A 23,581-nucleotide genomic window follows, 5' to 3' on the forward strand; every position below is an offset into this window, starting at 1 on the left:
AAGCGAACGGCCGTCTACTGTTCGTTTCTGCAGCAGCTACCACGCACAGTTCTTCCTCCTCGGCGTATAGCGTAACTAGCGCGTGCCAGTACGCCTCCCTCCCGAAAAAGAAGAAAAAGAAGAGAGACTACTTCTCCCTGCGGCTAGACGAGAGTTAACCGTTCCCTCCCAAAAAAAGAAAGTTGGGGAGATTTTAAATGCCACAAGGACAAAAGAAAAGAAATGAGAAAGAGAATGGACGTGATGACAGGGGCCGCACAACAAAGTTTACGGATGGGAGTCAGCGCGAGTAGTAGGACTTCATCCTCGTAACGTGAACAATGTCAGAGGAAAGAGGTCTACGGGAGAGGTGTGAAGTGTCGGCTGGGATAACTTCGTAGTTGATAGGACTTAGGTTATGCAAAACTATGTAGGGTCCAAAGTATCGGCGCAATAATTTTTCTGAGCGGGCTCGTTGACGTATAGGGGTCCAAACCCACACGAGATCTCCCGGGTTTTATGTGACGTCTCGATGGCGTATGTTGTATCAACGAGCATCTTGACTTTGTCGGGATAGAACTCGTCGCCATGCAAGGTGCCGCGCTACTTCGGCACGCTGAACAAAGGCATCTGTATCTGGTGGGGTAGGTTGAGACGAAGTTGGTAGCAGCATCACGTCGAGCATAGTGGTGACATCGCGTCCGTAGACCAGACCAAAAGGAGGACGTGCGGTGGTTTCTTGAAGCGCAGTGTTATACGCCAATGCCACACACGGGAGCACTTCGTCCCAATTTTTAGGATCCGTGGCGGCAAACATAGAAAGCATATCCGCAATCGTTTTGTTGAGACACTCAGTTAACCCGTTAGTCTGCGGGCGATACACCGTTGCCGTACAGTGAGTTGTTCCACTCAACTGCAGGATATCTCGGACCAACTGGGTGGTGAAGGCCATACCGCAGTCTGTGACAACGACAGCGCGAGCACCATGTCGAAGCACAAAATTTTTGGCGAAGAAGTTGGCTGCACCTGAAGCAGTTTGTACTGAACGGCTTGTGTTTCGCACTATCTAGTGAGGTGATCAGTGGCGACAAGTATCCAGAGGTTATCAGCCGAAGACTTGGGAAATTGGCCGAGTAAATCCATCCGGACTTGTTCAAAAGGTGAGCAAGGAGCTCATACAGGCAGAAGCAGACCGGCTGGTTTCAGTGGTGGAACATTGCGACGCTGGTAACCTCGACAACTTCTGACGTACTGCTTCACAGTTTTTGTGAGTTTTCGCCAGTAGAAGTGAAAGTACAGTAGAAGAGTACAAGTGAAACCAAGATGCCCGGACGTTGATTCGTCGTGGCATGCACGTAGAATGTCGTCGCGGAGAGGAGCGGGAACATCGAGCAGGAAAACGGCTGCAGTAGGGCGAAAGTTTTGCTTGTATAGGATGTCGCCACATATGCAGAAAGAGGACAAGTCACGCGCGAACTGCCGCGGGGGTTGTGGGCGGCTTCCATCAAAGTATTCAATCAAGGGCTGGAACTCGAAATCTTGGCGTTCCTTGTGATCTGCGTTTAAAAACGGAACAGTACAAAGAAAACCAGAGTCGTCGTCAGTATCTAGTGGTGCGGTTTCCACGGGGGCGCAGGAGAGACAGTCGGCGTCCGTGTGTTTCTGGCCAGACTTATAGACGATTGTCACATCAAATTGCTGCAACCGAAGGCTCCACCTTGCGAGACGGCCTGAAGGATTCTTCAGATTCGCCAGCCACCCGAGAGAGTGGCGCTGACGACGCGGAAGGGGCATCCGTGTAAGCATGGCCGGAACTTCTGGAGCCCATACAACTGTGAAGCATTCCTTTTCTACTGCTGAGTAGTTTTTTTCAGCAGCAGTCTACGTCGCGGCTGGCATACGCAATAACGCGTTCAACACCAGCTTGAAACTGTACAAGTGTCGCTCCGAGACCAACGTTACTAGCATCAGTGTGGACTTCTGTGTCGGCCTCGGTGTCAAAGTGACCAGGTATCGGTGATGTCTGTAGACGTGGCTGAATGTCGTGGAAGTCGTCGGATTGTGCCAGGCCCCAATCAAATGTGACGTCGTTTTTGATGAGTTGATGAGTGATGAGGGCACAAAACGGCGGTGATACGAGCAAAGCCCTAAAAATCGGCGGACATAGTGATTTGTCTTCGGTATCGCGAACAGAGCAACTGCCATGGCTTTTTCAGGGTCAGGGCGCACACAGGTGCTGCTGACAATAAGACGAAGAAATTAAAGCTCCACGTAGCCAAAGCGACATTTTTCGGGCTTCAGAGACAGGCCGGCATTGCGGACGGCTTGAAGAACCGCCTCAAGCCAGTGGATGTATTGCTCAAACTTGGTGGAAGAAACAATTACATCGTCTAAGTAGACTAGACACGAGTGCCAGTTGAGGTCAGGTATAACTGAGTCCATCATGCGTTGAAAGGTGGCCGAAGCGGAAAACAATCCAAAAGGGAGGACCTTTAATTCAGAGAGACCGCCGGGTGTTATAAACGCCCTTTTTTCCTGGTCGCCTTCGCAAACCTTAATCTGCCCGTACCCACTACGCAGACCCATTGAAAAACAGTAGCGCGCATGTCGCAGGCGATCCAGAGTCGTCCGTCCGAAGAAAGGGGGTAAATGTCTTTTTACGTGATCTTGTTCAGTTTGCGATAATCCACACATAATCGTAGTGAACCGTCTTTCTGCTCAACTAATACAACAGGTGAAGTCCAAGGACTTGTCGCTGGTTGAATGACATCATCGTCTCGCATTTGTTGATGACGAATGGTCATCAAGTTAAAGTCAGTACAATAGTTAAAGTCAGTACAATATGTACAAGTTACAGTACAAGTTACAAGTACTGTATGTCCCGTACAAGTTCAAGTCAGTACAATATGTGCTACGGCTTGCCGTTGCCTTTTGTGTGCGTATGTATTATTTCTGTATATCAGTATAGGCTGGCTTCATACCCTCTTTAGCTAACTCCACCCAACAAATATTCCGGACTTGGTACGTTTCATCTTACATTAACATTTTTTCTATACCTTATCACTATTATGTGAAAAGCAATCGCTGTCATCGTAGCAGCTAAGTAACTTTTAGTTCAGTCAAATATCGTGAAGTCGAAAAAGATGAAAAGAACGCGTATTCTTTTAAAAAAAGCAAAGTAGATTAAAACAACAAATCTTGATCTGCCGACATAACACTTGCGATCTTGAAATAAAACATGCGCCTCAGTGGACCCCACACTGCCACTTACTAGAACTCGTTTACTATAAGCAGAATGTCGAGCCTAAATAAATACCAGGTTATTTCAGGTTCGAATTCAGCGCACTCCAATTTCGTTCAGGTTCAGTTCCGATTCGCAGCAACAAAAATTCGTAATCAATTCCAAATCATTTATTTCAATGAAAGAACATCTTCTGGGGGGTGGGGGGGGGGTTTGATTGGCTAAACGCTGTTATTGATAGCTTGACGGGGTCAAAGCAACCCTGACGAGGCATTTGGGAGTACAAGAATACGTGCCCAACGGCCAGAATACACAATACGGCAAATGTAGAGCACTGAACATTTTGTAACACTAAACTATACCAATACACTAGAGAAAGGAATGGTACGCATACTTATGACTGCCCATAATAGTTGCATTTCTCATAGAAAATCTAAAACATACACTAAAAGAACACCACAATGGTTAGGCACCTGCATTCATGACAGACAAGAAGCAAATAATACAACAGGAGTGCACGTTACAAAATTAGTACAACTGTCTTCGCCATATCTTGTATACTACAAAATACGATAATGCAAGAAGTAAGGTACAACCATGAACGGAAATAGCAAAGTTCGCGAACTGCGCAGTGTGAACCGTGAACTTTGAAATAATGGTTCTCGAACGTATTCACAACACTGAACCAAATTCTCTCTACGCTGAGATGTTGTGCAGCACTATCGAATTGTAGGCTTGGCTCACGAGCAGGCTTTGTTTGTCAGTATGTCAGGAGGTGGAAGAAAATGGCCTGCCACGCACATGGGAGACAAACAAATCAATCTTTCCTTTCGCGTGCATATCAGTGAGGTTTAATGCTGTACCGCCGATGCCGCCACACACAAAAGAGGGTCATCTTGAGCAATTTCGTCGCGAAGATTTGCGGTTCGCGCTGCATTGTCTCAATACGTCGTCGCCCGTTTTCCACGTTTCCTTGTATAGTATCATGCATGCTGAGAACGCACGAAACAGGAGAAGTTTATACGGGCGTTCGAATATCAAAATTTTCGAATCGAATCGAATCGGGGACGTGGATGCGGCGTGTAGACCTGGGCATTGAAATGCCGACAGCGCGGTCAGGGAGCCCACTGTTTCCTGCTGGGTCCACTTTCATTTTGTTTTTCTTTTATTCTACACTCGTTGGGAACAAGACCCGTGCCGCTTAGATAAAACAATTCGCGTTGCCGCCAACACTGGCTGATTAAGCAACGGCTTTTTTGAAAAATCAGCTAATGGCAAGGAGCCGAGGCACCTTGATAAGACTTACTAACGACATTTTTTTTTTCTCACTACAACATGTTGTGTAGGAATAGAGTGCATGCGGATAAGGAAAAAATTCGTGTTCGTATAAAAACGGACCTTATTAATAATAAAACTGTACCTGCATAGACGGGGCTTAGCTTCCACACCTTCGTATCAGCATAGTCAGTTAATTTTCTGTTACTCCTAGTAATTAATTTTAGACTGGTGGTGATAAAAGCGTGACATGTGACACATCGTGGCTTCACATTGTATGGCATCAATTACTACTCAAAGCTTCCATCTCTAGCAAAGAAAGAAGGCCAGCAAGTGACATTTTCCTAATCATATAGTTCTGTTTTTAAATAAAAGCAAGTGATCACATTAATGTTTCGGAACAATAAACAAGCACAATTTGTGCTAAACGCCTCGGCGATCTTCTTTGCGCAGTTCTACGTGGTGCAAAGCCCTGGGCTGGCTAAACGCGGACAGAATTGTCGACATAACGCACATTGTGTCCCTGAATTGATTTATGCAAATCGAAGAGCGCAGTGTACTCTGGTCGCAGACACCCCTGATGCGATGAGCCATGGTATGCAACAAATGCAGTATTCCTGCGTCATTTACAGCCGCTGTCACCACGCATTGAAATGATGACAGCATCTATTGACGACCGCCGTGTTATTGTTGCAAGAAGTAGAGCTGATGAAGTCGTTAGTTTTCCTATATTCGATTCTCGACGTCACCGTCTTTTCTTTTAATTTTTGCGCACTGCGTGCTGGCGTCAGCGTATTACTGTTTGTCTAGGAACAGTGGCGAGATGGCCTACGGGCCGATGTGGGAGCTTCAATTGAAACGGTGGTGCTGCGGTCCCCCTGAAACAACGTAATGGCCGCTGAACACAGCTGGCATGGACGAGTTCTGAAGGGCAAGCGTCTCTGACGAGGTGGCCGTATAGCATTCCTGGGCAACTCTCGCGAATTTTTCATAAATTTTAGGAATTTTGGCTCTTTTTACGATTTTATTAATGTTGCGTCAAGTTTTACGACAAAGATATTCCGTTTGCGAAAATTTATAGGTCACCAGAGCTTCCGTTATTACCTTTCCGGATCATCGTGAATGAATACCAAGACGGGTGCTTCTTTCGAGAACGTTAATACAAATTCTTGATGTAGTGACAGAAAAGGCCACTTCGACATAAACGCAATGCCTCGTTTGTCAGTACTGCTGGGCCAATTAAGTTCGCTATTTCTTGTGATCTGCGGCGAAAGGGTCTTTCGAAAGGGTCATCTTTACTACAGTGCGTATGTATACTTGAAGGGGCATGTTTTCAGGCCAAACCTTCAAAAAAGAACCCGTGAAATTATCTACCCCTTCCCCCAGTTCAGTGAGCGAGATAAGGAATTTAAAGCTCCCAAGTTTACACGTAGGCGTAAAGTTATCCGCACACACATAACGTCTATCCCCATTCTCGCCCATAACGCAACTCGTGTTCCGTAACCATATTCTTATGGTGCGTTGGCTGATAAGTAATGAAATAAAATCAAACTTTATTTCATCTCTCAACAAAGAGAGAAAGGGGGGCGGCGGGCAAAAGCCGCATTACTGCAGCTTGAGTAAGCCCAACCCCCTATAATACACTTCCGCAGTGTGCAGCAGTAACACAGGTACATGACAGCGTAACGGTAGTCTAGGCACTATCCAGAAAATGTGAAGAAAAAGAACTGCCCAATACGGTAACATGCATGTACAGGCAGCAGATGCAGTCTTTTATGTAGCACAAACAAATGAAGAACGGTATCAGAGAGATACATACAAAATAATTTCAGAAAATATGTTGTGGCAATGCAGCTAGAAAGAAAATGCATTTACTTTTTCGGAAAGCGGCTCTTTTCTAAGCATAAGTTGTGAACTTCCACTAAAATGGGCGCAATGATGCCTTTAACAAATTTAATTGGCCTAACTTGCATGTCATTTGCATCACGTGACTTGGAATTTATCAGGCTATAAAACACATATTTCACTTCATTCTCACTTGTGGGAAAAAACACCTTACTGTTAGAAAAATGTGCTGTTTTATGATTCGAGGGTACGCTTTTTCTGTTGCAACTTGCAGGCTCTCCAACAGCTATGAAATGATCATTCAAAACATTTGAAAGATCCGCGCGCGGACAACGCGGTTTTTCACAAGCATGCTGTCAACATTAGAATCATCAGTCTGTTTTATAAGCCTGTTTAGTCGCTTCCAGAACAGAGCAGAGTTGCTCGCCTCATCGTTAATATAGGCTTGATAATACTCTTTTTTCGTGCCTTTTAGTTTAGCGCTGAGCTTATTTCTAAACACCTTGAAGGCTTTAAGTTTGTCAATATCACCAGTTTTCACAAATGCCCATTACATGCGGTTTTTCAAACTTATCTGCTTGCGAAGCGAACTGTTTATTTAAGGTTTTAGAGAGTTCTTGCATTTCCTGAAAGCAATATCTGGAAAATGTTTTACATATAGCCTGGAAATCTACAGTGAATGCTTGGTACATGATATCTGCGTCGGTACATAAAAGAACGTGACTCCTATCATGATATGGAACTTCCATTCAAAAGGCACTAAGGGAACCATCTGTAATATCCTGCATGCGCACAGAACTGTTACATTCGCGCTTTACTTACTTTCCATCAGAAATAAAAGCAAAGACTGGAAGCTGGTCACTGATATACACAAGTGTTTCACTTGACACAATTTCAGTCTGCATTTGTATTAAATAGATCAAGTAGGCTCACCGTTGTATCAGTGATGCGGGTTGGTTCATATATAAAAATTTTTTTAATCCATTAGATGTGACGATTCACTGAAAATCACTATTAACGCTAGAAATAGATAGCGAATTTATGTTCAGGTCACCGCTGAGAAACAGTACATATTTGTTTTGGGACACAAGTCCTAACGTTTCCTCAAAGAAATCAAGAAAAATTGACACAGAGCGTTAGCGGGCCGACTTACCACTGATATAATACTGGAGCCGTTTCGCACAGCTGATATTTCAAAATTATCATTTGAGACCGACAATTCCTCCATAGTTAAGCGCTTTTTCAACGTTCTAATCTTTGTTCATGCATCTCCGGCTGTATTCCTAGTAATAAAAAGATCGTAATAAAATGTAGTTCGGTGTGGTGTATTTACTTCCAGATGTAGAACAAACGCAGGAAACGACAACCAGCGGTGAGTATTGGCTTGAAATCACGCAACCTTTGTGACAGTTCTCTCAACAGTTCTGCTCTGTTCCCATAACTAAACTCAGGCACGATAAAATAACTTACACAAACTATTGTCCTGATTTAGAGTTGTGCAGCTGTTCGCAACAAAATATATAAGGGTGCGCGTCTAAACAGAAATAATTGAATTTTAGCGTACAGTAAAAAAAGCATTTCGTGAAATGAGTCTGAAGTGGTTTGATCATCAAAACCCATTTCTTGCGTATCATCATGCTGAAATAACATGTACACGGCAGCGGACAAAGTCGAATACTAGTCACGCGAGAGAACCCAAAATTACTATGCGTTATGTTGGCCTAACTGGGCGTTACAGGGGCTCTCCAGCCTAAAATTACAAACTAGGGATACTCGTCCTGAAACCGCCACGGTTGCTTATTGGACATGCCGCCGTAGAAATATCCTTGTGAGTCCTGACCACCTGGGGTTCTGTAAAGTCCACCGCAGTACAACTACAAGAGAACTGTGGCTTTCTAACCTCACCAAAAGGCGGATGGCGTGGCGTGGAATCTAACCAATGACCTCCCGTTAAGTATAGGAGCACGCCATGGCCACGGAGAAAGGCTGCGGATAGCCTCGAAAGTCGGTAAATGAACTGCACGACTGTCGCATCTAGCATTCGCGGTTCCTCCTGATGAATGCATTTGATACGGTTTTACCCTGAGCCAGCTCTTTCGTACTAAGGAGCGCAGAAACTGAGCACTTAAAATAACCGCAATGCGTATTCACATTTAAGGGTATGCTGCAAACCAGATGAAATTTGCTCAACTCCCTGGCTTCGATACCCTGTATTTGGTTAGCTTGCCCGGTTTGTGCGTGAAAACGCGCAGAAATACGTGATTACATGAGCAACTTTTGTTTCTGGTAACGCACTTTGGTATGCGAAGACATTCTGGCGACATTGATAAAATATTCGCGCAACGTTTGGACAGATACAGACTGAAGACCGGTGACGGATACAAGACACTTTAAACAGAGAAAGTGTTTCAGAAAAGCTGATGGCGTCAGTCCTTCCATATACGAACAAAATTTGCAAGTTCGCCTTGAAATGACTGAAGTGATCCAGGAGGACCACAAAACAAGCGTCAAGAAAAGAAACTTATGAAACAGAATGTAACCAAGTCCTACTTCAAAATGCACAAAACGTTTTCGTAGGTCTCGCTTTCGCATAAGTATAGAAACAGGCATTTTGCAACTATATATGCACCCTCATTTCTTTCCCAATAGCAAAGGAAATTACTTGTTTAGGCGAAGTAGCTCTCTAAGTGGCAATCACTCTTAATCTTTTGCGCCTTGGTGTTATCGACTGGCGCAATTCGAGAAATGCTTGCGCAAGGGCCGAGAGGAGAAATCCATAGGAAAGGTAATTATTTTAATGCGAACCTCGGCGTGTGTTGATACAATTGCGCGAACGTGGTGTAGACTGCGAGAAGTCTTTTGTGCCAAAAACAAAACACAAGAAAAAAATAAAGCAGGAGTAACACACTCTCGCAGGACTTTCAAGTTAAGTTCTTCGACTGGCTGACTGACTGCGTAACACACTCTTGATTACCTTTTAGGGAATTGCCGGTGTTATGAAGTTTAAGTCTGTGGGGGCTACCTGTTTTACGTTACCGGAAAACAAATAGAGCAAAACAGCCGGAGAAGAAATGTTGAAGAATGCTTTCATGGCTCAGATGACTGATTTAGAAGGGAACCATCATATGACAAGAAATAATCTAGTCCAGTCAAGGGGTATTGCTTAAATAAGTAGCAGATATATTTTCAGCTTAAATCAATAATCAAGAAAAAGAAATTAAATGTACCTTTATCAACCCGATAGTAGGTTGCAGACATGCCGCTCTAGCAATGCTCTTATGCAGCACTATCTGGTGATTGGCTGCGTGTGTTCATACATTTACTAGCTATGCGAAAGGGTTTACGCAGTGCACGAATTATTTTATTTCATTGCAGCCCCAGCTACAACACCTATGACTACAACCGCAGGTAATTTTCGAAAAATCCTCAGGCACGGGGAGAAGAGGCAGGGGGCAGTGTCGCCCCCATTACGCATACGCTTCATATTCGCACGTGTACACACTCATCATCACCGTTTTGGCGCCTGCTGGTGGGGCTCTCACTCGACGAGAGAGTAAAGAAGAGACTGCTTGCCTAAACCTATATATATATATACACACGTGTGTGTGTGTGTGCGTGTGTGTGTGTGTGCGTGTGCGTGTGTGTGTGTGTGTGTGTGTGTGTGTGTGTGTGTGTGTGTGTGTGTGTGTGTGTGTGTGTGTGTGTGTGTGTGTGTGTGTGTGTGTGTGTGTGTGTGTGTCTGCGATTTCAAGCGCACCAGCCGATTTTCGGCCCGGTGTCATTCGTAGATTTCTCACAAATGTGAAAATACAATGGTATATATAAATAAGTACGTCTTTGAATCTGCGCTTGTAAAGGTGAAATGCAGCAGACGCCCATCATCGCTACAATGTCGCCCGATATGAAATTTAAACCACGATTACGAAGCCTACTCGAGGAACGCTACCATTGAGACGGTGAGATTCCTTTTACGAATCAATGATTGAATTGAGTTTATTGGGTCATATTGATACATAGTGTCTAAGAACTTTGCTAGCGCCCATTAGTAAGCCATCTCTAAAAATCACAATGCTCATGCTTGAAACAATAAAAAAAAACAGCACTCGTTTACAATGATGGTGTTTCACGACCGGTAAACCTGAAAATTTGCTATTCTCTCACAAGCCGTTCTTCCACTACCGTTAGGCAAGTGCTCTGAAAATTTCTCGCTTCCGTCTGTGACATATTTTGCTAAACCTAGTGAAGAAAAATGGACAATAAGATGCCCGAGTTTCTCATTATATGTGTGACTGTCCAAATGCTAGAAACGTTTTTCGGCCAACGTAGCGATATATGCATTAATTTTACGGTAAAATGGCGCATCTTCGCGGTGTATGCAGGAAAATGGTTGTGATATTTGAAGATAGACAGAACCGCATCTCTGTTATTGCGAGAACGTTAAAAATGCGTTTCTTTCCACAAAATCGGCTAAGCTCATGTGCAGAGCGCATTACTGAGGCGAAATAAATGAGATAAAATTACGTTGCACATTTGCTTTACTTCTTTTAAAATTGAATTTTGAAACGATTCCGTAAAATATTCATACCGAATTAGTCACATGTACACAGGCTCGTCTACAACTGGCTTAGTTTTACGGTTGGCTCCAGCTTTCCAGAAGACAGACACAAAGTTATCAAAGACGGTTGCGACCCCGAAGACAACGAAAAACAGCCATTATGTGATTTAAGTGTACTGCTTCTCGTGCGAATTTGAATTAAATACTGCGAAGGAGTGCCTTCCTAGGACATGGAAACAGGCAAACAAACTGCAGCCTTGATTTTTGTTTATTTGTGTGCCCGACTCCGCGCCTGTCTGAAAGGCGAACCTCGGCCCAGCAAGCCATTAGGTGAAAGTTTCGTGCCGAAATATGACAGAATGACAGAACATGGTCGAAATATTCAACTCATGGTGATGTCTTCACTGCATTACTTTCATGCAGGAAAGGGCGCGAAGCTTCGTAAGTCAGAATTTTTTTTCACGAACTACACGTTCCACACGTCAGAAAATATAATATGCACTTTTCTTTAAAGAACCCGTCAGCCAGCTTTGAGCTTTGCTCACCAACAAGCGCGGCGCTTAGATGACATGGTCGTGATCGAGTGTGCAAAGAATAAAGTGGCCGGGTGGCGGGAAGACGGTTGACATTTCGAACAGAAGGCCGCGCATCCTTCCTCACGAAGGAACCACGCTCCGAGCGTAACACTCAAGGTCATACAAAACATAGGGAGTGCTCGCAAAGTCTCCGACCATGGCACGTGGCTTCGTCTAACAAAGCAATGGGCAACTGACCTGGCCGCTCCTCGAACTCTGCCGCGCCGCAGGAGTGTAAAAGAATACAAAAAAAAGAAGCAGGCGGGTCACGTCACGTGAACCCGACGCCTCCTATCGGCTCCGTTAAAGCACTAACAGCGAAGGAACTGGAAACAGCGCCTCCGTTTACAGTGATGCTGGCCTCTTAGTGCGTAGTAGCAGCACACTTATTCTCTGTCGTCCAATAATTGTTTGAGTTTCTCTTCAGTGAATGTTTTCAGCATGTGCCACGTAAACAAGCTGCGCGCCGTACTTTCCACAACTTGTGCGGTTTATTAACGATGCATATTAGTCATTTGTTATTCGATGGCCAGTGATATGCTGGCACGCAAAACATCGAATGCAGGGGATTCACTTTAATGCTTGCGCTCAAGAGGCAATTAGTCGCCAGTTATGCGTTGCACGGCGCTTTCCTCACATAGCACGAACGATTACCGATGTACTTTTCTTTTTTTTTTTTCTTATGCAGCGCAAACGACCAAGCCACTATCAAGTAAGTCGGTACACCTTGCGCTCGCCTTTCGTTGCACGATGTTACATTGGAAAAAAGTTTACTTAAAGGCTGTCTGACTTCATTGGAAGCTTTGAACATGAATCACATAAACAAGTCTATCCCCGTGCTTCTGATCCCTGTTGTGCCTTAATAAATATGGGCCTTGTCCAGCAGTTTTTCGACGGCCAGTCATTGTGATATGCTGGTGCAAAAAAAAAATCGAATGCAGCAAATTGTAAAGCATAAATGCCTATAACACAGGCACTCTACGGGTTGGAATGACATATTGTGAATTACAGGGAGAACGCCAAGTTGTCTTGGCTCCAGGAAGCCGAAATATGGTTTAGGAGCGGAAATTTTATCAAGATTAGCAAAATTGGATTAAAAAAATAGCATTACGAAGTTGATCAGTTAGTAAGTATGCTACAGTAATAGATGTCGCTGCTCTGTGAATCTATAGTATTAGAGGTGTCTAAAGAGGACAAATTTTGCATACTAATTTACAGCCATATTGAAATATTCATGTTGTCTATGGTTTTACCAAAAGATCTTATAAATTAGTCGCATATTTCTGAGCGGTGTGGACAGCAACAGTCAGTCCCCTTCAGATACATTATTACATGCAGTCCATGGACAGTAATAATATTTTTATAGCTTCTTTACGGAGTTGCTGAGTGAAGCACAATCCTTCTGCAAAAAATTGTTGCTTGGTTGTCGGTGCGGCAGCTTCGGTAACTACTTCAACTTTCACGATAAATTCTTCAGCGAGTTCGTTCGCTAAAAAACAACATGTTACCTCAAAATCATCCGAGAAGAAAGGGGGTTAACCGAGGGGTCCAATCTTTATTAGTCATGTCATAAGAAGCCTAGAAACACTAACACCAAGGAGAACATACGGGAAATTACTTGGACTTAATAAATTAAATGATTTCATTTCATTTATTTTTTTATTTCATTTATTAAGCACAAGTAATTTCCCCTATGTTGTCCTTGGTGTCAGTGTTTGTTGGCTTCGTATGATATGACTCAATCTTAACCGGTGACTCGAAGATTCTTGCTGTGCTTCCACAGCTCCTCAAATTCTGAACTCCTTCTCTGCGACAGCAAGAGAATCTCTGAGCGGACACAGCCATGTTACCAAGAACTTCGTGCTTGACAGGCGCACAGCGTGGTCTTACCCCCCTACAGTAGTGTTTAATAAGGACGCGTGCACGGACGTCCCTAACAGACGAGTTAATTGATGCTATGTATGGCATAAATTATGCTAATTCATGCTAATGTATGGCATCATGACATCCAGTCGTGATGACCAGGAAGTCGGAAGCTTCTATGAAGACGTGGAATCAGCGATGAGTAGAGTGAAAACAAAATACACTATACAGATGGGCGACTTCAATGCCAAGGTAGGCAAGAAGCAGGCTGGAGACAAGGCAGTGGGGGAATATGGCATAGGCACTAGGAATAGCAGGGGAGAGTTATTAGTAGAATTTGTGCAACAGAATAATATGCGGATAATGAATACCTTCTTCCGCAAGCAGGATAGCAGAAAGTGGACGTGGAGGAGCCTGAACGGCGAGACTAGAAATAAAATAGACTTCATACTCTGCGCTAACCCTGGCATCATACAAGATGTGGACGTGCTCAGCAAGGGGCGATGCAGTGGCCATAGGATGGTAAGAACTCGAATTAGCCTAGACCTGAGAAGGGAATGGAAGGAACTGGTATATAAGAAGCCGATCAATGAGTTAGCGGTAAGAGGGAAAATAGAGGAATTCCAGATCAAGCTACAGAAAAGGTATTCGGCTCTAACTCAGGAAGAGGACCTTAGTGTAGAAGCAATGAACGACAATCTTGTGGGCATCATTAAAATGTGTGCAATAGAAGTCGGTGGTAACTCCGTTAGACAGGATACCAGTAAGCTATCGCAGGAGACGAAAGATCTCATCGAGAAACGCCAATGTATGAAATCCTCTAACCCTACTGCTAGAATAGAACTGGCAGAACTTTCGAAGTTAATCAACAAGCGAAAGACAGCTGACATAAGGAAGTATAATATGGATAGAATTGAACATGCTCTCAGGAACGGAGGAAGCCTAAAAGCAGTGAAGAAGAGACTAGGAATAGGCAAGAATCAGATGTATGCGTTAAGGGACGAAGCCGGCAATATCATTACTAATATGGATGAGATCGTTCAAGTGGCTGAGGAGTTCTATAGAGATTTATACAGTACCAGTGGCGCCCACGACGATAATGGACGAGACAATAGTCTAGAGTAATTTGAAATCCCACAAGTAACGCCGGAAGAAGTAAACAAAGCATTGGGAGCAATGCAAAGGGGGGAGGCAGCTGGGAAGGATCAGGTAACAGCAGATTTGTTGAAGGATGGTGGGCAGATTGTTCTAGAGAAATTGACCACCCTGTATACGCAATGCCTCATGACTTCGAGCGTACCGGAATCTTGAAAAAACGCTAACATAAATCTAATCCATAAGAAAGGGGACGCCAAAGACTTGAAAAATTATAGACCCATCAGCTTACTGTCCGTTGCCTACAAAGTATTTACTAAGGTAATTGCAAATAGAATCAGGAACACCTTAGACTTCCGTCAACCAAAGGACCAGGCAGGATTCCGTAAAGGCAGCTCAACAATAGACCATATTCACACTATCAATCAGGTGATAGAGATATGTGCGGAATATAACCAACCCTCATATATAGCTTTCATTGATTACGAGAAAGCATTTGATTCAGTCGAAACCTCAGCAGTCATGGAGGCATTGCGGGATCAGGGTGTAGACGAGCCATATGTAAAATACTGAAAGATCTCTATACCGGCTCCACAGCCACCGTAGTCCTCCACAAAGAAAGCAACGAAATCCCAATAAAGAAAGGCGTCAGGCAGGGAGATATGATCTCTCCAATGCTATTCACAGCGTGTTTACAGGAGGTATTCAGAGACCTGGATTGGGAAGAATTGGGGATAAGAGTTAATGGAGAATACCTTAGTAACTTGCGATTCGCTGATGCTATTGCCTTGCTTAGTAACTCAGGGGACCAACTGCAATGCATGCTCACTGACCTGGAGAGGCAAAGTCGAAGGGTGGGTCTAAAAATTAATCCGCAGAAAACTAAAGTAATGTTTAACAGTCTCGGAAGAGAACAGCAGTTTACGATAGGTAGTGAGGTAGTGGAAGCGGTAAGGGAATACATCTACTTAGGACAGGTAGTGACTGCGGCACCGGAACATGAGACTGAAATAATCAGAAGAATAAGAATGGGCTGGGGTGCGTTTGGCAGGCATTCTCAGATCATGAACAGCAGGTTGCCCTTATCCCTCAAGAGAAAAGTACATAACAGCTGTGTCTTACCAGTACTCACCTACGGGGCAGAACCCTGGAGGCTTACGAAAAGGTTCTGCTTAAATTGAGGACAACGCAACGAGCTATGGAAAGAAGAATGATGGGTGTAGCGTTAAGAGATAAGAAAAGAGCAGATTGGGTGAGGGAACAAACGCGAGTTAATGACATCTTAGTTGAAATCAAGAAAAATAAATGCGCATGGGCAGGGCATGTAATGAGGAAGGAAGATAACCGATGGTCACTAAGGGTTACGGACTGCATTCCAAGAGTAGGGAAGCGTAGCAGGGGGCGACAGAGAGTTAGGTGGGCGGATAAGATTAAGAAGTCTGCAGGAACAACATGGCCACAATTAGTACATGATCGGGGTAGCTGCAGAAGTATGGGAGAGGCCTTTGCCCTGCAGTGGGCGTAACCAGGCTGATGATGATGATGATGTATGGCACTTGCACATTACTTCAAAAGTCCAGGTAATCAACATTCGGAGAACGTTTAAGCATTTATATCCCACAAGAATAAAGCCTGCAGTGGGGCAGTCGCCGTATAGGACAAATGATGCCAGTTTGACCGGAAAATACCGCAGAGTCAAAAACATTTAGGCTGCGCATGAATACACTTACGATAAGTTTTTCACGTAGCAGTTCACCCGAAACCCGCAAGATGGAGAGAAGTAATTAATATAGGGGAAATCACACATCAACCTCTTCGTAGCAATTGCTGCAAAGGAAACCCATACGACTTCCTCGAAAGAAAAGCCTCATAGTTGAAAAAACAATCGTCCAGATCTGGGACTCGAACCAGGGCCCAGCGTCTTTCCGGGGTAGCCGCTCTACCATCTGAGCTAACCAGGCGGCTAGCAGATTGCAGAGCGAAGTCCAATATGTTGACAACATGAAGCAAAGGCAAGTGTTTGACGTAGTAGTTCTGCGGAAACTCGCAAGGTGGAGAGAAGTAATTAATCTAGGGAAAATCAGACATTCACCCGTTCGTAGCAATTGCTGCGAACGGGTGGGTGTCTGATGTTACCTATATTAAGCACTTACAATAAGTAGATATGCACCCATTCTATACCCCTCCATAATGAACCTACCCACTCCGTTAATTAATACTCTTTGTCCAGGTAGGTGGTCGAAATGATAATGCGAATGTGGTATAATATAGTAATTAAGCTCCACTTTGATCCATAATATCTGTGAGGAAAACATTCTTGAATACTAACTGTATTATTCTGCGCCGCCTCAGAAATTTTGGCTCTCGGACGGCAAAATACTGATTGCCCCTTTTCTTGCTCTTAAGCACTTTAATGTATACTTAAAATGTACCTTTAAAGCAGAGTTTACCCCTAACCTCAAACTCGTGTTTCCATCATTTTTCATTCTTTATTTTACGCTGCTGTCCACAGCTACTTGCTCCCGTTTCGTACTTTCATTTTGAATTTTCCTTTGTGAATTCAAAAATACACCATTATCAGGGCTTACGCCTGCTCATGGGCACTTCGAAGAAATACGCGAATTTGATTGCATTGAATAACCAAACTCTTGCGCGTTGTCTGAACGACGTTTCTTTTTTTTTTTGGTGGTTTCAATTTAAACTGAAGACAGAGACTAATCACTGCTTCTGCTCACTGTTATCGTTTAAGACTGTTTAGCCAACAAGACTGTTTGAGCTAACATCGGAACAATAGCTTGCTGATCTATGTAAACTTGATTTTGTGCGTCCACAGCACCAATGCATTTCGGGAAGCACAGCACCATCCATTGAGACAGTAGCTGTTTGCATAAAGTAGCAGTGCTTTATTATAACAGCCTTCACTAAACGCATCTCACACTTCATTTTTCAGGTGATACAATGAGGACTTCCCGTAATTGAGCAGTTTTACCAGACCCAAATTTCGGCAGAAAGTCACACGCTCTCGCCCACTTGCGGTAACTTTGTCAAAATGCGCCTGTAACAGTTACGTGAAACTAACACAAGCTCTTGTCAAATTGCCGAGAACAAATCATCAGGAGTGAGAACATGCATTTCAATTTTATTTGAAATCGCATTTAGATTTCTTGTCAGTATTTCAGAAACATATTTTAGTAAGTTTGGAAAAGAATTTCAGAAAAAAATACTTTGACCTCTACTTTATAGTCTGCTCTTGAAAAACTCGATGTTTTTTATTCGCAATTTTCATGGGCGAGTTGGACATGTAATCTCCCTTGAAAATAAAGTTCACCGCCTTTGTCAGACTTCTTTAAAAAGATTTAATCTAATATTTCAAGCAGGTATCTCATATTTGGCACGCATATTCCGGTTTTAGAGACCTTGTTATTAAAATAAATCCAAGCTTGATGTCATCGCATTGGATTTTGCCTTTAAAACCAACTGCTATATCAAGTCGCTATGCAAATAAGAGAATTGCAGACAGTTCAGTGAACCAGAGCGAGTGACCTAATCCCATGGTGTCCTCGCAACATGCCGGCTTCCGCGTCATTACGGAGATATGCACATCTTAGAACGCAAAACTAAAACTAAAACTGATGATGAAAAAAGTATTACAGCAAACTGTTTATGTCGCTTTGAGGCTTGTCAATACTTCCTTTGTAGTTTTCAGGTCACGCACCTTTATTGAGAGCGCTTAATTAAAAAATATAATATGTCGCTTAATACGTCGGCACTTAATTAAAAGCGCAAATCTTTCCATTAAGCTGAAGCTGTTTTATTTAGGTGTGCTTTCAACGAGAACACAAACCCCATCACATGAAGATGAGATGTACGATGTATTCTTTCGTGCACACCTTTCTACTTATTCCTTATAATCATCCGTGCAGCAAAGTGTAAAGAGACATGAGGCGCAAATATTTGCGTGCGTGCACTCGTACATAATTTTCCATTGTGCTTCATCGGTTGGTTACAGACGCACGAAACTTGATATATTTCGGTTTCTCAAATACTACTAAAGTCAAATCTTCCGCATCGCCCATTGCGATTACGCAATTACATAGGCACTTGTTAGTTTCGGATGAGTGCCGACCATGTTTGACGGTGTCAGCCCATTTACGACGCCCGAATGTTGTTCGCTATCTGTTGCCGCTGTATAATAATTGAAAATTCACGTGCATTCCAGGTCCATCCGAGTGCCCTGAAGCGCTCAAGCAGCGCTGTCGAAGGGCCAACAAGACCTGCGTCATGAAGGGGAAAATGCCGATTTGTACAGGTAAGCACGAATTATCCCTCAAAATCATTGGTTGTACTACCGTCGTAAGAAATGGGTGAACGTAAATGGAGCTACTATTTGTACTGGTTGGTGCGATTTGCTATCGGTTCATAAATTTGCTTCAGCTATTTCATACAAGCAGCGCAACATGTTCATTTTACCGCGTAGAATAAAGTAATGGTATAAAATCTGAAACTGACGTTGAACAGCGCTAATAAAACAAGGACACAAAGAAACAAATACTACAGACAAGCGCTATCAAGTTCAAATTATGAACCAACTAGCCCTCATCAACCTCTTCCTAAAATTATTAAATCTGCAAATTCTACAATCTACAGAAATAAAATCTGTAATCTCGATGCACGGCGAGAAAGTGAACGGTCGAAATTGCTTCCATTGGCATTATCATATTTGAATACGAGTTTCTCGTTTCTTTGATTCAAAAGAAATTTTCTTTAGATTCGCTAGAAGTAAATAAGAGAAGCAGAGGAAGTTCTTGCTCTTTCACATAAAGACGTGGCGTGACCTATTGCCTTCAGCTGTGTCTTTGCACTCAATCTTCTGCATAATCCGTCGAGAAGGTCAACTGTGAGCATATTGACGAGAGAGAAAAAGACAAGCAGCCAGTTCTAAGCGAACGGCCGTGTACTGTTCGTTTCTGCAGCAGCTACCACGCACACTTCTTCCTCCTCGGCTACTAGCGTAACTAGCTCGTGCCATTACCCCTCCCTCCAATAAAAGAACAAAAACAAGAGAGTACTTCTCCATGCGACTAGACGAAGGTTAGCCCCGACCCCTCCCCCACTCCCCCGAAAAAGAACAAAATTTGGGGAGATGTTAAATGCTGCAAGGAGAAAAAAAATCAGTAAGACAACGGACGTGACGACACGGGCCGCACCACCAAGTTTGTGATGGGAGTCAGCGCAAGTGGTAGGACTGCATCCTGGTAACGTGAACAATGTCAGAGGTGCGTGTTCTGCGGGAGTGGTGCGAAGATTCGGCTGAAATAACTTCCCAGTTGATAGGACTTAGATTAGGCAAAACTATGTAGTGTCCAAAGTATCGGCGCAATAATTTTTCTGGGCGGCCTTGTTGACGTATAGGGATCCAAACTCATACGAGATCTCCCGTGTTGTATGCGACGTCTCGATGGCGTATGTTGTATCGACGAGCATCGTGACTTTGCCGGGATAGAATTCGTTGCCGTGCAAGGTGCCGCGATGCTTCGGCACGTTGAACAACGGCGTCTGTATCAGGTGTGGTAGTTTGAGATGAATTTGGTAGGAGCATCGCGTCGAGCATAGTGGTGACGTCGCGTCCGTAGACCAGACCAAAAGGGGGAAATCCGGTGGTTTCTTGAAGCGCAGTGTTATACGCGAATGTCACACACGGGAGCAGTTCGTCCCAATTTTTATGATCCGTCTCAAGCCACGTCTCAAGCCTCTAGCCAGTGGATGTGTTGCTCAAACGTGGTGGAAAAAGCAACTACATCGTCTAACTAGACTAAAGACGAGTGCAACTTGAGGTCAGATAAAACTGTGTCCATCATGCGTTGAAATGTGGCCGGAGCGAAACACAATCCAAATGGGAGGACCTTAAATTGATAGAGACCGTCGGGTGTTATAAACGCCGTTTTTTCCTGGTTCCGTTCGTCAACTTCAATCTGCCAGTACTCGCTACGCAGATCCATTGAAGAAAAGTAACGGGCATGTCTCAGGCGATCCAAAGAGTCCTCAATCCGAGGAAGGGGGTAAACTTCTTTTTTCGTGATCTTGTTCAGTTTGCGATAATTGAGACAGAATCGTTGTGAACCGTCGTTCTCGTTACCTAACACAACAGGTGAAGCCCGAGGACTTGACAATGGTTGAATGACATCATCGCCTATCATTTGTTTAACTTGATGACGAATAGCACCCTGTTCTCTCTGCGACTCGCGATAAGCGTGTTGGCGAACAGGTTGGACGGTCGGTTCAGTGATTATTATGTGTTTGGTTAATGGAGTCTGCTTTAACTTTGACGTGGTGGCGAAACAGTCGCTAAATGACGATAGCAGAGTGAGGAGCCTCTCCTTCTCGGGTTGTTCTAGCTGTGGGTTTACGTTGATGTGACTCCTCAAGTCCACATCGCTCGGTTCCGGAATAGAGATTGTCGTTACCGAAGCACAGGCGTTGGACTTTGCCACTATTTCAAAGTAGGCCATGGTGGTATGCTTGCGAAAGTGCTTGAATTCACCACTGAAATTCGTAACTAAGATCGTGGGTTGCCTATCTTGGAGCTCTACGAGACCTCGTGCGATGCCGACTTCTCGATCCAGCAAAAAGGTGAGGTTACCTTCGGCGATGCCTATTCCTAGTTGGTCTTGTGGGCATTCAGCGAGGACGAAGATGCTACTTCGAGGCAGTAACGTTACGCAGTCGTCAACCACACGTAAAGCCACGTGGTGATGTTCATCCTCCGCACTCGAATCCGCTGAAACATAGAAAAAGTTACGAACAAGTCACGCAGGTCAATGATGGCCCCACATTCCTGGAGAAAATCCATGCCCAGTATGACCAGCCGAGAACACTTGGGCAGCACAAGGAAAGAGGCTACGAAAGTTTAAGTACAAATTGCAAGTCTCGTGGTGCATCGTCCAATGGGTGACACGAGGTGTCCTTCAGCCGTAATCAGATGTGGGCCGTCCCACGCTGTCAGCACCTTGCGTAGCCGAGTGGCCAGTGAGGCACTCATAACCGAGTAATCAGCTCCCGCATCGACAAGCGCAGTTACCGGATAGCAGCAGAAGTTCTTTTGGCAGTTTTGAATGAAGACGCCAGCGGTACGTCGCGAGGGGGTGGCGTCGGCGGAGGATATTCGACAGTTCGCACAACAGCGTCTTCACCCTTGGAGGTCGCCGTTTTCAGTTTCCCCGACGCGGGCTTCCACCGTTGACTCCAGCGGAATCAAAGGCGGGTCGATCACGGTTTGGTGACGCGTACCGAAGAGGTGATGGCGACCGTGACTGTCTTCCCTGCGGGGCAGGAGGAACCGGGTTACTTTCCAGGTATTCATCGATTTCGTGTGGGCGTTCGCCATAGCGCGGGCGACGGGCGTCCGGAAGGTATCCCCGCAGACCTATCCCTCGGTACTGGCAGTCGCAATACATGTGGCCAGCCTCCCCGCAGTGGTATCAAAAGGGACTGTTGTCGGGAGCGCGCCGCACTGTAGACTTGCGCGAACCAGGAATCGAATCGGGGACGTGGATGCAGCGTGTAGACCCGGGCATTGAAATGCCGAAAACGCGGTCAGGGAGTCCACTGTTTCCTGCTGGGTCCACTTTCGTTTTTTTTTCTTTTATTCCACACTCGTTCGGAGCACGATGTGTGCCGCTTAGATAAAACATTTCGCGTTGCCGCCAACACCCGCTGATTAAGCAATGGCTTTTTTTGAAAAATCAGCTATCGGCAAGGAGCCGAGGCACTTTCATAAGACTGACTGACGACATTTTTTTTTTCTCACTACAACATGCCGTTTAGAAATAGAGCGCATGCGGATAAGGAAAAATTCGTGTTCTTATAAAAAAACGGACCTAATTAATAATAAAACTGTACCTGCATAGATGGGGCTTAGCTTCCACAGCTTCATATCAGCATAGTCAGTTAATTTTCTGTTTCTCCGAGCAATTACTTCTATACTAGTGGTGATGAAAGCGTGACATGTGACATTGACGTGCGAAGACTTTCCCGTCCTTCGTCAATACTTGCTTCCACCCCACCTGCCTCTTTTTTGCTGTCGCAGCGCCAAGTATCTGCTTGTTTTTTTTTAATCCATCTCTTATATATTTAGCATTCATTTGCATCCTGTTAGAAAAGGAGACGAAGTGTCTGCGTGCCAGGACGCTATATCTCTAGCTCAGCCATATTCGCCAGATCTATGTATATCCAAGAAAAGCCGCCATGGGTTGTGGCACTAATTTAGGTTGACATCCGAGGGCCTCTGCTGGGGATGGCGCCTGCAGCGATGGCTGGATCTAGGACGCAGACTGACCTCCAGGACGACACCGACCGCGATGATACTAGAGTCTACTCGCTCAGCAGTAATGATTTCTCCGATGACAAATTTCAGCTTGTGAAAAACCGCACGGCGAAAGGAAGAAACACCTGGTCCTAACTGTCTTCAAACTTGTGGAATCTAGCACCACCTCAAAATACGGCAGTCAGTATGATTTTATTTCTACCACAACTCACTACCGACGACCTGCGGTGACTCAACAGAAAGTTCTCAAGGTGCTCCTTCAAACGGTGACGCCAAATCAGCACACCGATGACCGAGTCAACGCACGAAAACGCAAATTGCCTATTGGCGTTGCACACGAGACTGCGCTGAACACTTCTAGGAAACTTACGGAACTTGACGGGATGAAGGCCCGCTTGTATATCCCTCTGGACAGTGGCTCCACTACTGGTGTCATCTAGGACGCGGACACCTTCCTCTCCAGCCCTGACTTGTCGATCCTATAGAGACAAGCTGTTGATGGCGTCGCAATAACTCACGTGTCTCGCCTCGGCACGTCCCGTTGTGTAAAGGTAATTTCGAAGGGCGAGTCTCTTCCCTCACACATCAAGCTGGGCCACTTTAGACATCCCGCACGACTATTTATGCCAATGCCAGTGAAATGCGGCAAATGCATTAGCCAAGCACACGTAAGCGCCGTGTGCGAGAACACGAGAGCTGCGCAGAGCCCCACGCTGCAGACTTCTGTGCTGCCACGGTGCTCAAATGACCTAGTTGCCTTGAGTGCCATCATGCTACCTCAAATGACTCTCCCAAAATGAAGAAGGAAAGGGTAGTCTTGAAGCAACAGG

At 44.7% G+C, this 23,581-nt stretch overlaps 1 protein-coding gene across 1 annotated transcript in view; it reads left to right on the forward strand.

The window, feature by feature from the left end:
- LOC140212978 (uncharacterized) overlaps positions 1-23,581 on the forward strand; it is a 118,836-nt gene that overhangs the window by 14,308 nt on the left and 80,947 nt on the right. Inside the window, exons 7-8 of the mRNA XM_072284105.1 lie at positions 7,680-7,712; positions 9,716-9,748. Coding sequence (XP_072140206.1) covers positions 7,680-7,712; positions 9,716-9,748 — 66 coding nt within the window. The remainder of the gene's footprint in view (positions 1-7,679; positions 7,713-9,715; positions 9,749-23,581) is intronic.

This window comes from Dermacentor andersoni, chromosome 8, assembly GCF_023375885.2.
Source record: "Dermacentor andersoni chromosome 8, qqDerAnde1_hic_scaffold, whole genome shotgun sequence".
Classification (NCBI taxonomy): Eukaryota; Metazoa; Arthropoda; class Arachnida; order Ixodida; family Ixodidae; genus Dermacentor; species Dermacentor andersoni.